The sequence below is a fragment of the Narcine bancroftii genome, chromosome 2 (assembly GCF_036971445.1).
Source record: "Narcine bancroftii isolate sNarBan1 chromosome 2, sNarBan1.hap1, whole genome shotgun sequence".
NCBI lineage: Eukaryota > Metazoa > Chordata > Chondrichthyes > Torpediniformes > Narcinidae > Narcine > Narcine bancroftii.
Window position 1 is genome coordinate 198725021 of NC_091470.1, and position 18157 is coordinate 198743177.

At 49.3% G+C, this 18157-nt stretch overlaps 1 protein-coding gene across 2 annotated transcripts in view; it reads left to right on the forward strand.

Annotated features, from left to right (window-relative positions):
- acap1 (ArfGAP with coiled-coil, ankyrin repeat and PH domains 1) overlaps positions 1-18157 on the forward strand; it is a 109320-nt gene that overhangs the window by 46866 nt on the left and 44297 nt on the right. For both annotated transcript variants that reach the window (XM_069919992.1, XM_069919990.1), the window contains 4 exons: positions 1084-1179; positions 9182-9256; positions 13945-14057; positions 17298-17349. In XM_069919992.1, coding sequence (XP_069776093.1) covers positions 1084-1179; positions 9182-9256; positions 13945-14057; positions 17298-17349 — 336 coding nt within the window. The remainder of the gene's footprint in view (positions 1-1083; positions 1180-9181; positions 9257-13944; positions 14058-17297; positions 17350-18157) is intronic.

The following is an 18157-nucleotide window of genomic DNA, read 5'->3' on the forward strand; positions in this document are numbered from 1 at the left end:
GATCAAACTTTAACTTATCTCCATTGACTTAACTAACCTAACTTAATCCCCTTCTAAGTCTAAGCGCACGTGGGTGTAATGTGCTTGTAAGTTCAGAAAAGTTATTTGATTCACGGTTCAACTCACTCCTCCAAGTTCACTGGTTGCAGGCAATTCTTAAACTGCACACAGAATTGAACAGTTATAAAGTTCAGCAGGCTTTGATGCTCGAAAGGTAAATGGTTACCGCTCAGGAAGGTTCTTGTCGGTTTTCAGAGAGAGAGTTGTTGTTCCAGGACATCCACAGCTGAGGTACTTCCATCAGTCACCTCAGTGTCTTGCTGATGAAACTTGCCCCCTCAGGGTTCTCCAGATGATAACCTCTTTCTTTCAGGTCACCGCAGAGTTCCTTTTCTGTTTCACTTATTTCAAGGGAAACATTAGGCAGTCAGTCCTCTCTTCTTGCATGAATCACAAGGGCTTTGACCAGGCTGAACTTAACACTCACAACCCATCTTCCAAATCGGGTTTTCCACAAGCTTGTCCTCTTCCAGTCCCAGCTACTGCAAAACTGTCCCAGACTCTAAAACTGCAGAACTGATTTCTTTCTCTCTCTCTCTCTCTCTCTCTCTCTCTCTCTCTCTCTCTCTCTCTCTCTCTCTCGCTCTCTCTCATGTATGCACGCATGCACACACACACACACACACACACACACACACACACACACACACACACACACACACACACACACACACACACACACACACACACACACACACACACACACACACACATGACCCTCCAGTTCCCCTCCAGACTGTCTGTGGCTCCGACAACCTCTTTCATCTGTTGCCTTTTTGTAAACAACAATCCGTTAATGAAGTCTCTCGGGCACTCTCCAATGCTCTTGCAAAAACTGTTGGCCCGACATGTCTAGCATTAGCAGAGCACCAGTATTTTAAATAAGATCTGTTTTAAAGTGTTTGTATGTGACCTACACTAAAAAACCTGCCCCAATTTATCTCCTAAAAACATATCTATATTCTGTGACAGGTGATAAAAATATACTTGGACACTCAATATCTGTAATCTGATTATTTGCAGATGATATCTTTTATGGATGCACAATCCAGTTTCTTCACTCAAGGCTATGAGACACTCCGTCAACTTGATACATACAAGAAGAAACTTGCAGAGCAGGTGCGTGAGGTTGGACAGATTTTTACATCGTAGTGCTATGGGGAACAGGCAGGTCAGTGGAGATGAGCTGATCATCAAATCGGCCGTGGTCTCATCGAATGGCGGGGCAGGCTCGATGGGCTGGATGGCTGACTCCTGCTTATGTTTCTTAAGTGAGTTGCAAATCCTCATTGGTCCCTCAGGCTGCACATGGGCCATGACAGTTAATCTCCCTCTGCACACCCTCACTTACCTATCCTGCTTTAAGTCGGGAGGTGTTCGAAGAGATCAGATGTGCAAGTATTTGGATGGACCGGAAATGCTTAGAGATAGTCAGTGTGGCTTTGTACCTGGTAGGTCATGTTTAACTAATCGAATAGCATTTTTCAGGTAGGTTCATGAGGAAAAGGCAATGGATGTTGTCCACATGGACTCAACCTTCCCTTCCCACTAACATCCCACCTTAAGTTGGTCAAAGTGGCAACTCCCTGTCTGCTTTACCATATCCAATTGACACCTTGTGTCTGTTGGTCAGGACTCTACCCCCCCCCCCCACCATTTCTCTCCCCCAGCCTTTAATTCAGACGACTGCCTGCCTGCCTGCCTGCCCATGAAGAAGGGCTCAGGCCCAAAACGTCGGTAATATAGTGGCCTTCCCCCTTATCCGCGGCTTTGTTCTCCGTGGTTTCAGTTGCCCACGGTCCGAAAATATCAAATGGAAATTTCCAAGAAATAAACAATTCGTAGGTTTTGAATTGTGCGCCCTTCTGAGAAGCGTGATGAAATCTCGCGCTGTCCCGCGCACCATCCCTTTGTCCAACGTATCCATTCTGTTGACACCACCCACCCATTAGTCATCTCGTAGCCATCTCGGTTACCAGACCATCTGTCGCAGTATCACGGTACGTGTGTTCAAGTGACCCTTTTTTAATATTGTTATAATTTGTTCTATTTTATTAGTAGTTATTGCGGTTAAATCACTTAATGTGCCTAATTTATAAATTAAACCTTATCATAGTTTATTTATCGTTCATACCCTGCTCCCACGGTAAAGACAAGATAGCATTTCTCCAGGACCACGAAGCAGATTTCAGAATCAGGATTTATTGTCATAAGTCATGAAATTCAGTGCTTTGTGGCAGCATCACAGGGGCCAACATTCATATTATAACCATCTTATAGCATTCCTGAAAAAATAATAGTACACGAAAAGTCAGACAGTGTCCGTGGCTCATTCGGGAATCTGATGTCGGAGGGGAAGAAGCCGTCCTTGTGCCACTGGATGCTCATCTTCAGGCTCCTGGACCTTTTCCCTGATGGGAGCAGAGTGAGGAGGGCTGGCCTGGGATAGAGGATGTTTTTTTTAAGACACCACCTCATATCCTTGATGGAGTGAAGTCTGGTGTCACAGGCCGAGTTCACAACCCTCTGGAGTTTATTCTTGTCCTGAGTACTGGCGCCTTCATACCAGGCATTGATGCAACCAGCCAGAATACTCTTCAAGGTCCACCTGTAGAAGTTTACGAGAGTCTTCAGTGATGAACCGAATCTCCTCAGGCACCTCACAAAGTCCACCCGCTGGAAAGCCTTCTTTGTGATTGCATCAACATGGAGGCTCCAGGACAGATCCTCGAAGATGTTGACCCCAAGGAATTTGAAGTTCTTGACCTCTTCCACTACTGAGCCCTCGATGAGGACTGGGTCATGTTCCCTGACTCCCTCCTGAAGTCCACAATCATCTCCTTGGTTTTGCTGACGTTGAGCGCAAGGTTGTTGTCGTTGCACCACTCAACGAGCTGATCCATCTCCCTCCTGTATGCTTCCTCATTGCCGTTTGCGATTCTGCCAACAATTGTGGTGTCATCGGCAAACTTGTAGACGGCATTGGAATTGTGCCCGGCCACACAGTTGTGGGTGTGCAATGAGTAGAGTAGTGGGCTAATCACGCACCCTTGGGGTGCGCCTGCGTTGATGATCAAGGTGGAGGAGATGTTGTTTCCGATTTGCACCGAATGTGATCTTCCAATGAGGATCCAGTTGCAGAGGGGGGTGCAGAGGCCCCAGGGTTTGGAGCTTATTAACCAGCACTGAGGGAATAATGGCATTGTAGTCAATGAAGAGCAGCTGTTTTCGAGGAGATCCAGAGCTGAGTGGAGAGCCAGCAATATTGCATCTGCTGCGGAGCAGTTGTGACGATAGGCGAATTGCAGCAGGTCCAGATCTTTACTTCGGTGCGTGTTAATTCTGGCCGTAACCAGCCTCTCAAAGCGTTTCAAGTAGATGTCGTCGAGGCAGCCCATGCTGCTCTCCTTGGGCACCTGGATGATTGATGCCCTTTTGAAGCTGGTGGGAACCCCTGACTAGCAGTGAGAGGTCGAAAATGTCCGTGAACACTCTGGACATTCTAATTATTTTCATAAATATACGTTAGAACAGAAGTTAAACATGTTGAAACATTAAAATATTAAGACATATACGGTGAAGTCCACCATCCACAAATGTCCTGAGAGTTCAGCCACCTGATGGCTTGGGGGAAAATCTTGTTTCCCGATGTGGACATAAGGGCCCTGAGTGCCACAGTACCTCCTACCAGATGGCAATTTAGGTGAGGGGGGTGCTTCAGGGAAAAAAAACATATCTCGCTTTACAAAGCTAGAGCAGAACGTTTTGTAACCCCCCCCACCGCTCAGCGCTGCCACCCCCACCCCAGACATACAAGGGTGTTTCTTCTACGCTTGGTCCAGGTGGTAGCGGGGGGGGGGAGGAGGGTGACACCAACCCTAGGGACACCAGTGGGTGGGAGGTGCAGGAGACTGGGTCATAGGAGAGAGAGAGAGGGGGGAAGAGGGCCACCTACCTATTGGCATCCCATCGCAGATCCCAGGGGAGGGGTCACATGTGTCACGGCTCGTAAAAGTGGCGCAGGTTTCTTTGTAAGGGGCGAGACTGCGCAAAGCGAGTACTCGTAAGGTGGGGGTACCTGTGGGGTTCGGTACTATCTGTGGTTTCAGGCGTCCACTGGGAGTCTTGGAACATATCCCCCCCAGCGGATAAGGGGGGAGAGGAGAAAACGACCTGCGAGCTCCTCCAGCATTTCTGTGTCTTCGCCGAAGAGCATGCAACAAACCCCATACCTTGTCAGGAATGGTGGCAGACAGTTAAACAGCTGGTGGGACAAGAAGCCTTCAAGAAGCAACCCCACCCTTGATGATGGTGGGGCGCAGCACGTTCACCCAAATCTCTACCCCACCATCACTGAAGCCAGATGAGTGACTACTGAAAACCACAAGGCAGTCCAGCTGAGGGACTGGAGATCTGTGCTCCAGAATTAGCCACATCTCCAGCCAAGTGTTGCAAAGCAATTATATAACTGGCAGCTGGACTAAGGCAGGAAAGGCACAGACAGAAGGGGTTTAAAAAAAACGTTTCCTCCCTTTTCATCTGCTCTCACTTGCTTCTCTTCCCCTCTCTCCGCTCCCTTTACCATCGCCCTCCATCCCAGAGTAGAAAGGTCGCTTTCCACGGTGGGAGAATCTCGGACAAGAGGACACAACTTTGGAATTGAAGGGCCGTCTGCTCAGAACAGAGGCGCGGAGGAATTTCTTCTGCTGGAGGGCGGTGAATTTGTGGAGTTTGTTGCCACCAGTGGTTGTAGAGGCCGAGTTATTGGGTATATTTAAGACAGAGATTGACGGGTTCTTGATTAGCCGGGTTATGGGGAGAAGGCCAGACAAGTGGGGCTGAGTGGGAGAATGGATCATCTCATGATTAAATGACAGGGCAGACTCGATGGGCTGAATAGCCTATTTCTGCTCCTATGTTTTATCATCTTATCCCCTCCTCTATCCCACACATCATCAAGGGCTGAATAGCCTTCTGTATGTGATCGATCCCGTGTAATATTCGACCCCCCCTCCCCCATTTTTGGCCCTGACCTCCTGCCCATCTGAGCTCCCGATGCCCCAGCCACCTGCCCAATGGAGCTTCCGACGCCCTGACTATGGACCCTTGCTGCAGCCGTCTGAACGTCCGAGTTCCCGTCACCCCGAACACGGACTTACCACCCAGTCCCGGCCATCCGAGCACCCGACACCTTGGCCACCCGACGCCTTACCACGGTCAAAATTATGACTCGTGTAAATCTCAAACCCCACCCCCATCCAGAAAATTTGCCCCAAAAAATTAGACCAAAATACTTAACTATTATACTATCATACGGTATTTCTGCTCTTCTGTTGTATGGTCTTAACCCCCTGCTCTCTCCCATACGCCACAAAACAGAGTCCTGCCTCCCTGTCCATTAAACATCTTCCTGTGCTGATTTCTGACCCACAGTGCATGGACCAGGAGTCCAGTGAGCACCGGTTAACAGCCTGCCCCCAATCCACAGAAGGAGCCCAACAGGAAGCCAGGCAAAAGCCTGTAATCCTGCCCCGGCTCTCGTGAAACAACAGGATGTTCCTGCAGAATTTACTCTCAGGGATACTTGAGGCAAGGCAAAAAACCAGGGATGAGCATCAGGAAAGCAGTTCCAAGACATCCTCCACGATGACCAGGAGCGGCATTGAATCTTCTTGCTTTCCAATCTGGATCTGCTGGCTCCAGGAGAGGGGCAGGGTCAGTATCAGTTCACTGCGCAAGAAAGGCGTGCTCGTCCTCTAACCTTAAGACAGTGGGCGGAATCCTCTCTTTCCTGTGAGTTCAGTTGCGGGTTCAATCCCCAGTCCAGGGACTGAAGCAGAAAATTCGGTCTGGTATTCCCGAGGTCAGGGCTCTGAGAACCCTGCCCTGTCAGGAGAGGCTTCCAAGGGCCCAATCAGGTGACCATTGACCTATCTACCCAGTGTTATAATTTAATTTTTAATTTTAAACTTAGACATACAGCACGGTAACAGGCCCTTTCAGCCCACAAGCCCCGCCGCCCAATTAACCCCCGGTGCGTTTTGAACAGTTAGAGGAAACCGGAGGCCACCGGGGGAAACCCACGCAGACACAGGGAGAACGTGCAAACTCCTTACAGGCAGCGCGGGATTCAAACCCAAGTCCTGCTCGCTGGCGCTGTATCAGCATGGCGCTAACCGTTACCCCAACCGTGCTGCCCAAGAGGTAGAGAATCTAAGAGCAGGGATGTGATGTTGAGGTTTTACAAGGCCCTGGTGAGACCTCAAGTGGAGAATTGTGAGCAGTATTGGGCTCCTCGTTCAACATAGGCATGCTGACGTTGGAGAAGGTTCAGAGCAGGTTCACCTGGATGATTCCGGAAATGTAAGGGTTATCCTCTGACAGCTCTTGGCCTGAACTTGTTGGAATTGAGGAGAACAAGGGGAGATCCCAGTGAAATGAGTCGAATGTGGAAAGGCGTGGTCAGAGTAGATGTAGAAAGGTGGTTTCCCCACAGTGGGAGAGTCCAGAATAGCGGATCTCAACCTTTTTCTTCCCACTCACATCCCACTTTAAGTAATCTCTCTGCCATTGGTGCCCTGTGATTAGTAAGGGGTTGCTTAAGGTGGAATGTGGGTGGAAAGAAGACGTTTGAAAACCACTGTTTTAATCATCCCTCATTGACTCGTTATGTGCTCTGTTTCAGAGCTCCAAAGGAAATGGGCCAATGACAATTTTTCTCAAGCAAAATAGTTCAGTACCAATCAGGTCGAGAGCAGTGATTCTCAACCCTTCCCACTCACGTCCCACCTTAAGCACCTATGACCTAGGGGTTACTTAAAGCGGGATGTGAGTGGAAAGAAAAAGGTTGAGAACCACTGGTGTAGTCAGAGTAAATGCAAGCAGGATTTTTCCACTAGGGCCTCGGTGAGATACAAACCAGAGGACGTGGGTTAAGGGTGAAAGAGAAAGAGTTTAAGGGGAACATCTCCATGCAGAGAGCTGTGGGTGGGGGGGATGTGGTGAATGCAGGCTCAATTTTAACACTGAGGAAGGATTTGGACAGGTACATGGATGGGAAGGGGGTATGGGCCCAGGTGCAGGTCAGTGGGATGAAGCTGAATAATAGTTAGGCCCAGACCAGAAGGGCCGAAGGGCCTGACTCTGCGCTGTTACATTCCATCAACATCCCCAGGATGGGGTCGGGGAGTTGGTGGATGTAACTAAGCAGGAAAAACAGAGTCTACATCTACTCTGTCCACGCCTTATCTGTTCCTTCAATGAGGAGCTGTTCCCACCCTCAGTAAGTTATCTTTTGAATTACTTCCTCCAATTCTCCTCTGAATATTGCAACCTCCCAGTAACCTATCTCTTCCTGTTTTGATGTCAGGAGGCAGATGTGACCTTGACCTGTAGCATCGTCCCCTGAATGTGCTCGGATACCTAATTCAGCCCAGCTTTCCTGAAGACCAATAATATTGCCTGCCTGGTTCACGGGGATGGGCATCTCTATGGACACAAAGGAGTATTTGTTAAGATGACTGCTTATTTAGACCTACAGCATGGTAACAGGCCCTTTCAACCCACAAGCCTATGCTGACCAATTACACCCAATTGACCTACAAACCTGTACACTTTGAAGGGTGGGAGGAAACCGGAGCCCCCATCCATGGTAAGGGAACATACAAACTCCTTATGGACAGCGTGGGATTCGAAACCAGGTTGCTGGCGCCAACCATGCTGACCCCCCCAAAAAAAACTACATATCAGGGAACCTGAAATTAAAATCCTCAGACAGTTGTTTCAAAGTCGGAGAGACACCACATACAACCCTGAGGTTCTTTCTCACTGCACGCATGGTAGAATTTCTAATTGCCAGTAACGTACCCAGAATCAGAATTTATTGTCATGAACAAGTCACAGAATTCATTGTTTTGCGGAAGCAGTGCTATTAAAAACCTTACAAAAGTAAATAAAAAGTGTGCACAATAGGTCAGAGGGAGGCCATGTCTATGGTTGATTGATCATTCGGGAATCTGATGACAGAGGGGAAGAAGTCGTCTTTGTGCTCGTCTTCAGGTTCCTGGACCTCCTCCCCGATGGTAGCAGAGTGAAGAGGGCACGGCCTTGAGGACAGAGGCTGCTTTTTTAAGACACAGCCTCATGTCAATGTCCTTAATGGAGTGAAATCTGGTGCCTGTGATGTCGCAGGCCGAGTTAGTGAGCCTCTGGAGTTTAGTCCTGAGAGTTGACGCCTCCATACCAGGCAGTGATGCAACCGGCCAGAACGCTCCCCACAGTCCACCTGTAGAGGTTTTTGAGAATTTTCGGTGACGAACTGAATCTCCTCAGACACCTCACAAAGTCTAGCCACTGGCGAGCCTTCTTTGTGATCGCATCAACAGATCCTCGGAGATGTTGACCCCCAGGAATTTGAAGTTCTTGATCCTCTCCACCACTAAGCCTTCGATGAGGACTGGGTTGTGTACCCCCGACTTCTTCCTGAAGTCCACAATCATCTCCTTGATTTTGCTATTCTACTCAAAGAAGCAAAGAAAGAACTTTAAACAAACTGACTGTGCAAATACTGAAATATAAATATTCAGTAATCAGTAAAGTGCACAAGTAAGTGTCCTTAAACGAGTCCCTGATTGAGTTTGTCGATGGGGGGTCTGATGGTGGAGGGATAGTGGCTATTCCTAAACCTGGTGGGTGTGAGTCCTGTGGCACCGACCCCTCTTTCCTGATGGCAGCAGTGAGAACAGATGGTGATCGCTGCTGCTCTCCGACGGCGGCGTTCCCCGTAGATGTTCTCATTGGTGGGGAGGATTTTGCCTTTGATATCCCGAGCTGTGTCCACTACCTTCTGATGAACTTCCCGCTCAGGGGTATTGGTGTTCCCCCATACTGGACCACAAAGCACACTTTCCACCGCCCCTCTATAGAAATTTGCCAGGGTTTCCGATGTCATGCCCGTTTTCCAGCAAATGTTTACAAATGATGACTTGATAGTACCTTTCTTGAGAACCCCGAATTTCAAGGTATCACAGATGGGAGGGTAGGGGATGGGATGGGGAGGTGGGGAGCAGGGCAGAGAGTTCCCTGCATTGACCTGTTTGATGCGTTTCTTTCCCTGCCCCAGTTACATCAGTTGGAGCTCAACTCAGCACGGGATAAGAGAGACATGGAACAGAGACACACTGTTATCAAGCAGAAGGTGAGTCTCCAAGAGCCGTTGCGTCTCCACGTGCAGTGGCCGACAATCAGCCCAGACCGGCCATGGAACTCAACATAGCAACATAACAAGGAGGAGCAGGAGTCAGCCACGATCTTCCTTGTGACTGATCTGACGACAGGCTCATCTCAACCCACCTGCCTCTTCCTCATATCCCTTAATTCCCTGACTATGTAAAAATACATCCAACCTTGTCTTGAATCTATTTACTGAGGTTGCCTCCACTGCTTCAACGGGCAGTGAATTCCACAGATTCACCCCCCCCCCCCCTTTGGGAAAAGCCTCCTCATCTCTGTCCTAAATCTACTCCCCTGGATCTTGAGTCCACATCCCCTAGTTCTGGTCTCCCCACCAATGGAAAAAAACTTACCTCTATCTTATCTACGCCTTTCATAATTTGTACATTTCTATAAGATCTCCTCTAAATTCCAGTGAGTACAGTCCCAGACTCCTCAATCTCTCCTCATAGCCTGACCTCCTCATCCCTGGAATCAACCTGCACCTCCTCCAAAGCCAGTCCATCCTTCCTCAAGTAAGGAGACCAGAACTGCACGCGGTTCTCCAGTCGCGGCCTCGCCAGGACCGTGTACGGTTGCAGCAGAATCTCTCTGCTCCTAAGTTCAATCCCTCCAGCATTGGCCAACGTTCCACTTGCCTTCTCGATAGATGGCACCTGCAAACCAACCTTCATGCACAAGCCCTCCCAAGGCCTCCTACATAACACAGCAAATTCCACCCAAGTGCATGTGGGTTGAACCGGCCAATTTAGCAGGTCCGTAGCAGGTAATCAGGTGGTGTGAAAGGTCCCAACCAGACAGGATGAGTTAAATTCAACCGGGCTCTGACATTTTGGTGGGGGTGGACAAGTGTCAGAACCTGGCCATGTTAATCACTCTGTGGTGGTATGAATGGTCTACTCGAAGTTACCAGGTACCGTTAGCGACATTAGCGCCTGCGTGCTTGTTTCAGTCTGGTAAGTATCTTTAGATGATTTAAAGCACAGGTACGAGCTGACGTCATCACCGGCCATGCTCTGACAGCCCAGCCGACTGCCAGTTAGATTTCACAGTGAGCCTGGCAGGGCTGTCAGCACTTATCAGTGTTTTAAATCATCTCAAGATTACTTCCAATACCTGATACAATGTAATGCTATGTAAATAGGTGTTATACTCCATTGTTTAGGGAGTAATGGTCTGTGGGTTTGCCGTACATGTGAACAGTATGAACTGCAGTAGATTTTCCATGTCCTTTATACTTTGAGCTTGTATGTCTTATTAAAATATGTGCGATTTTTCCCATGGCCTTTTAAACACGTGCTTTATTCCCGCTACGATTTCATTGCCCCACGAGTATATAATACATCACCACTGGAGGCTGGACCCCACCCCCCCCACCTAAAATTCCATGTTCCCAATGAACCATGGTGCTGTGGGGAGAATGTATGAACTCCTTATAGACAGCGCAGGATTCAAACCTGCGTTGCTGGCGCTTAAAAGTCTCCCGTTAACTGCAACACAAACCTTGAAGATGGGGTGGTCGGGCTCGGGGAACTGGAAGCTGTCGAAGCGACGGAGGGTGTGTGAAGTACTGCGGAGGTAGGTGGGGAAGGACTGGGCGGGGGAGGTGGGGGAAGTCAAAGTGGAGTCGAGGTAGGTAGATGCCAGTTCGGGGTGGGGTGGGGTTGGGGGAAGCTGGAGCAGGCGGAAGCGATGGGTCTACCATGACAATTGGGATTGTGGATCTTGAGTAGGAGGTAGGTAGAACCAGGCAATGGGGGGCTGGAAGCAATGAGGTTGGAGGCCGTGGAAGGGAGTGATGAGATCAGAGATGGTGCATCAGACCACAACAGGGAAGCACAGTTAGCGTAAGGGTCGGCCAGCATGGTTGGCTTAGTGGTTACCACAAAGCCTTTACAGTACCAGCAATTGGGACTGGGATTCGAGAAGGAGTTTGTACGTTCTCCTCCGTGTCTGCATGAGTTTTCCCTATGACTCCGGTTTCCCCCCACCGTTCGAAATTTACTGGGGAGGGTTGTAGGTTAATGGGGCATACATTAGATGGCAGACTCGAAAGGGCCTGTTATGGTGCTGTATGTCTAAAAAATTTTTAAAGTCGAGAAAGTTTTGCAAGAACATAGAAGCAGGAAGATGTTACTTAACCACTTGAGTCTGTTCCATAATTCATTGGCAGGTCTGTGAACCAATTAATTTGTTCCATAATATACCAATAGTGGATAAAATTCCATTAATCCCTGGGCGGTGTGGGAATCTTCGATGATCACTGCTGCTCTCCGACGGCAGCGTTCCCTGTAGATGTTCTCGATGGTGGGGGGAGGGCTTTACCCGCGATCTCCTGGGCTGTGTCCACTACCTTCAGCAGGACTTCAGGCTCGAGGGCGATGGGGGGGGTCGGTGGAAGGGATTAGTGCCCCTCATGCCAGGCTCAGTAAAGAGCAAACAGCAGGTGGAATTTTTTCCTGGGAAATTTAAGCTCAGGTCATGCACAAAATTGCTGGAGAAACTCAGAATCAGGTTTATTGACATGAACACGTGTATTGAAATTTGTTGTTTTGCGGCAGTGGAGAAAAAGGTGCAAAAATTACTATAAGTTACAATTTGGTAAATATAAGATGGAAAAAAAACGGGCAGCACAGTTAGCGCTAATGCCGTTACAGCACTGGCAACCGGGGTTCGTATCCCGCGCTGTCTGTGAGGGATTTGTATGCTCTCCCGTGTCTGCGTGGTGCTCCGGTTTTTCAGAATCAGAAGCAGAATTTATTGTCGTGAACAAGTCATGAAATTCGTTGCTTTGGGGCAGCATCACGGGGCAAACATTCATATTATAACTATCTTACAACATTACTGTAAAAATAATCGTGCACGAAAAGTCAGGCTGTGTCTGCGGTATATTGATCATTCAGGAATCTGATGGAGGAGGGGAAGATGCTGTCCTTGTGCTGCTGAGTGCTCGTCTTCAGCTTCCCGATGGTCGCAGAGTGAAGAGGGCGCAGCCTGGGGTGTGGTGGGGTCTTTGAGGATAGAGGCTGCTTTTTTAAGACACTGCCTCGTGTTGATGTCCTCAATGAAGTGAAGTCTGGGTCCTGTGATGTTGCAGGCTGAGTTCTCAACCCTCTGGAGTTTATTCTTGTCCTGAGAGTTGGCGCCTCCGTACCAGTCAGTAATGTAACTGGCCAGAATGCTCTCCACGGTCCGCCTGTAGAAGCTTTAGAGAGTCTTCGGTGATGAATTGAATCTCCTCAGCACCCCTCATGAAGTCTAGCCACTGGTGAGCCTTCTTTGTGATGGCATTGATGTGGGGGCTCCAGGACAGATCCTTGGACATGTTGATCCCCCAGGAATTTGAAGATCTTGACTCTTCCCACCCTTCAAAACGTACAGGGGTTGTAGGTCACTTGAAAGTGATTGGGTGATACAGGCTAGTGGGCCAAGATTTAGTGCTGTATGTCTAAATTTTAATTTTAACTAATTAGGTAATGTCCATGGCGGAGAAGAAGAAGCTGCCCTTGTGCTCATCTTCAGGCTCCCGTATCCCCCCCCCCCAGATCCAGATGGTAGCAGAGGGCATTGCCTGGGTGGTGGGGTCCTTGATAGAAGCTGCCTTCTTGAGGTGCCACCCCTTGAAGATGTCCTTAACTAAGTGAAGTCCACACCTCTCTGTATCCTGTCATGTGACCCTCCGTACCAGACAGTGATGCAACTGGACCAAATGCTCTCCACTGTCGAAATTTGCGAGTCTTTGGTGATAGTCCCGAATCTCCTCAAACTCTGAACAAGTATATCTCTGAATGGAGAGGGAAGGGGGTGGGCAGCTGGTGGGAAAGAGACAGAGGGTTAGGGAAAGAGGGAGACTCAGGGGGAAGGGGTTCATCGGAATCCGGAGAAACCAGTGTTAATGCCATTTGGTTGGAGGGTTCCCAGACAGAATATTAGGTGCTGTTCCTCCGATTTGTGGATGGTCTCAGTTTGTCAGTGTTTGAGGCCATACAGGATCGTCGTGGCGGGGAGGGAGGGGTATGGAGTGAAGTGGGAGCTTCCTTGTTACTGCAGCAGGCAGAATGAAGGCTCTCCACGAAACGATCTCCCAGTCTGCGTCTAGTCTGCAGAGGGGACTGCAGCGGGAGCATTGGGTTGCTGCAGATGCCCACCCCTGCAGATTCTCAAGAAAAGAGTCACTTCACATGGGAAGGACCGCCCTGGGGCCCCGGATGGTGGTGAGGGAGGGGGCGCATTTCTTGGGGTCACCAGGGCCGGTGTCGGGGTGGCGGTGCTTGGGGAAGGGATGAGTGGGCAAGGGAATCATGGAGGGAGTGATCCCTGTGGAGAGGGGAGGGGAAGGTGTGCCTGGTGGCGGTGTCATGTCGACGGTGGTAGAAATCACAAAGGATAATATGTTGGATGCGGAGGCTGGTGGGGCAGTAGGTAAGGACCAAAGGGAATCCTATCCTTGTGTCAGCTGGGCGTGGAATCTAGACACAGGTAAGAGCTCAGTCGATGGCGGGACAGGGGAAGCCACATGTTTTGAGAACCTTGGAATGTGACTGCCACAGTCCTACTGATAGTCCAATCGAGCTCAGTTCTGGATAACCTCCGGGATAGAGTTTTTAGACAGGTGAAGGGTAAGGATTTAATTATCATTTCTACTTCCAACAGGATGTGATTTACGATGATTCGTTGCTGGAGTTTAACATGGAGGCCACAAACGGTGTGGTAATGGAGGGTTACTTGTACAAGCGAGCGAGCAATGCCTTTAAAACGTGGAACAGGTGATGTAATCATTCTATGCCCGGGATTACGAATCGCGTAATGGGCCATCCATCAACCCATCTTCTGAGACGGAGAACAATGCTTTCTTACAGCCCTGGGCAAGAGCCTTGGAACCATGGAACATTTCAGCACAGAAAGCAGGCCCTTCAGCCCTTCCAGTCTGTGCTGAACTATTTTTCTCCCTCGTCCCACTGACCTGCACCCAGCCCGTAGCCCTCCATACCCCTCCTGTCCATGTACCTGTCCACATTTTCCTTAGATGTTAAAATCGAGCCGGCATTCACCACCTCAGCTGGTTCTACACTCCCACCACTCTCTGTGTGAAGAAGTTCCCCCTAAACTTTTCCCATTTCACCCTTAACCCATGTCCTCTGGTTTGTATCTCACCCACCCTCAGTGATAAAAGTTGATCTATCCTCCTCATAATTTTAAATATCAAATCTCCCCTCATTCTTCTACGCTCCAGGGAATAAAGTCCTAACCTGTTTAACCTGAAGTTCCTGAAGTCCTGACTAAGTCCTAGTAAATCTTCTCTGCCTTCTTTCAATCTTATTGCTATTTTTCCTGTAGTTCGGTGACCAGAACTCCACACAATCCTCCAAATTTGTATCCAAGTAAAAGAAAATCATTTAAAAAAACTGTCCTGGTGGAGGGAAGGATCACTGTAAATATGAATTGTATAGGGATCATTGAAGGGAGTTAGAGAATTTTTTAAAATTTAGATATTCAGCACGGTAACAGGCCATTTTGGTCCACGTGTCCATGCTGCCCAATTAACCTACAACCCCCAGTACGTTTCGAATAGTGGGAGGAAACCGGACCGCCCCCCCCGAAGAAAACTCATGCAGATACATACAAACTCATGGAGAACATACAAACTCCTTGCAGACAGCGAGAGATTCGAACCCCGGCCCTGACTGCTGGCCAACCGTGCCGCCCAAACTTTCTGGGCCCTCTTCCCTGAGAAGCAGTCAAGTTTCGTTGGGTTCTTCTGTACTTCTCTCCCACCAACAACACAAAGTAACGTTAAAAACGTTACGATTTCAATTTATGGCCCCCTTTAAATGTGCTGTGCCCCCCACCCCCCCACCCCCAGGGACGGCTGTATTGCCCCCATTGAGAATGGCTGATGTAGACAAAGAACCATGATATATTGCTAATTGTGAACATACACGGGGACTAATGGAGAGAGAAAAATTGAACCAATATGCGTGACTTAGAGAAGAAATGGACCATTTTTAACACCATAGACCATGACATAGAAGCAGAAGTAGGCTATTCGGCCCATCGAGAGTGCCCCGCCATTTAATCATGATCTGATCCATTTTCCCCACTCCCCGGCCTTCTCCCCATAACCTTTGATGCCCTGGCTGATCAAGACTTAAAGCTACCCAATGGTCCGTCTGTGGCCACAAATTCCATAGATTCACCACCCTCTGGCTGAAGAAATTCCTCCGTGTCTCTGCTGTAAGTGGACACCCTTCAGTCCTGAAGATCTGCCCTCTTGTCCTGGACTCTTCCACCGCAGGGAGACGACCTTTCTGCATCTACATTCCAAATGTTTCAATGAGATCCATTCTCTTAAATTCCAATGAGCCCAGGCCACGAGCCTCATGTGATAACCCTTTCATTCCCAGAACCATCCTCTGAACTTCCTCTGAACCTTCTCCAACATCAGCACATCCTGTCATAAACGAGGAGCCGCAAACTCTTCACAATCCTCCGAGTGAGGTCTCCCCAGGGCCTTGTAAAGCCTCAGCAATACATCCCTGATCTTAGATTCTATACCTCTTGAAATGAACGCCTTCTTTGCCTCCTGAATCAACCTGCAAATTTCCTTCAGGCCATCCTGTATGATATTTTCTCCCCATTTAAAAAAATAGTCGGCCCATTTATTTTTTCTACCCAAGTGAACTTTCTGACATTATATCTCATTTGCCCCCTTCTCCCAATCTGTCATGGCCCAGGACGCCTTCTGCAGCCTCCCTGTTGCCTCAACACCACTTGCTCCTCCACCGACCTTCGTCTCATCCGCAAACTTGGCCACAAAGCCATTCAACCCATAATCTGAATCACTACATAAAATGAAACGGCCCCGACCCCGACCTCTGTGGAATGCCACCAGCAACTGACAGCTGACCAGAGCAGGATCCCTGGAATCCAACTCGCTGCCAGTCAGTCAGCACTCTACCCACGCTTCCTCATTACCATGGAAGGGTGAGGTCTGGACCTAATGTCCCACTCACCCAGGGAAAGTGCACGCGTAATCCTTCCTCGGTGTAGCTGTGTGGCCGCTGTCTGGCTCATCATGCGGGAGGTCACTGCAAATGGCCTCTCCTACATCACGGCGTCTGTCACAACACCTTCTCGTTGGTCCCACAACCCCCCTCCCGGTTTCACCGGCGATAGAACTGGACGGGTAGGCTGGGCTCATCAATCAACCTAAGAGAAGGAAAACCCAGGCAGAAGGGGGACGTTAGCCTCATCAGACCATCCATCTGGGAGAAGGACCCTCCAACATAACACTTGCAACCCACGGACCTGGCTGTCACCATCCCAGCGTCCTGGGCCATGGCAGACAAACCCCCGAGTGTAACGGATGGGGCCTGTACTCTGCACTCTGCACTCCCCCTAAAAAAAAACCATTGCTCAGGCTCGAAGGACATGCCCACGTCTACAATCCTTCCTGAATCTTCATTCGCGAAGCCAAGCCAAATGTGCGGGGCATTGCCAAAGGCCTTCTGAAAATCCCAAATACAGAACATCCTTTAACCCAGCCTGCTTCTTAACTTCCTCAAGAGGTGGGTCGAGCAAGATTTTCCCTTGAGGAATCCATGTCTGCATGCAGACAGAGTTACCCTGAAGGGAAAGGGGAAGGGAGGGAGAACAGAGCAGCAGAAGCCAGAGAAGTCGCTGTCAATGCCACCAGATGGAAAACCAAGTGTTGTTCCTCCAAAGCTCAGGTGGTCTTGGTGGAACATGTCATCGCCGGAGTGGGGCGCGGAATTAGTTGGCCACCGGGAGGTTGTATCTCCAGACCGTTCTGCACTGTATTTTGTGTCTTCAATAGTCTATGTCGATTAACAGAGGGAGGTATTACTAAAATGAGTGCTGGGAGATGGGGTCTTGCTCTTCCTGCTAGGGAACTGGTCCGATGAAAATGGTGTGTGGGCTAACTGTAGCGTATTCTCTGCCCATATTCATTGTTCTGATCTTATCAATGTCTCTCCTGTTGATAGACGGTGGTTTTCCATCCAGAACAACCAACTGGTGTATCAGAAAAAGCTAAAGGTAAGACAGTCATGGTGGGGCCTTGTTTGTGGAGGTGGGGTTTCCAGTTCATGAGAAAAGAGAACTAGCTGCAGAGCACGTCGAAAACCAGGATCTCAACCTGGATGAAATGAAGGAGATGGTCGTGGACATCAGGAGGACCAGGAACGACCATCCTCCACTACACATCAGCAACTCTGTAGTGGAGAGAGAGCGGAAAGCACCAAATTCCTTGGAGTTCACTGAACCAGTGACCTATCGCGGACACTCAACATCTCCTCAAGAAGCAACTGCAACTTCCTGAGAAGACTGAGGCAGGCACCGTCACGTCAACCTTCTACAGGAGCTCTATCGAGAGCGTCCTGGCCGGCTGCATCACCATGTGGTGTGGTTGTGGCAGAGAAGTGGATCAGAGGTCAATCCACAGGTCTGTAAGAGCAGCAGAGAGGATCACTGGGGTCTACCTCACCACTCCCCTCCACCACCATCGACAAGATCTACCAGGATCATTGCCTGAAGAGGGCGCGCAAAACCATTGAGGATCCCTTCCACCCCCGAACACAGCATCTTTCAGCTGCTCCCATCAGGGACAAGATCCAGGAGGATCAGAGCCAGCACCACCAAGCTGAGGAACAGAATGCTGAACGACTAAAGGAACTGCTCGCACTGACCCTCCGAGACTCTCGTATTCATGAAGCAATATTCATTTGTACAGATGAAATATTTGTCCTGCTTAAGTATTGTCTGTCTGCATGTGTGTTATGTCCGGTTGTGTTTTGCCCCGAGGACCAGAGAACGCTGTTTCATCGGGTTGCACTTATACAATCAG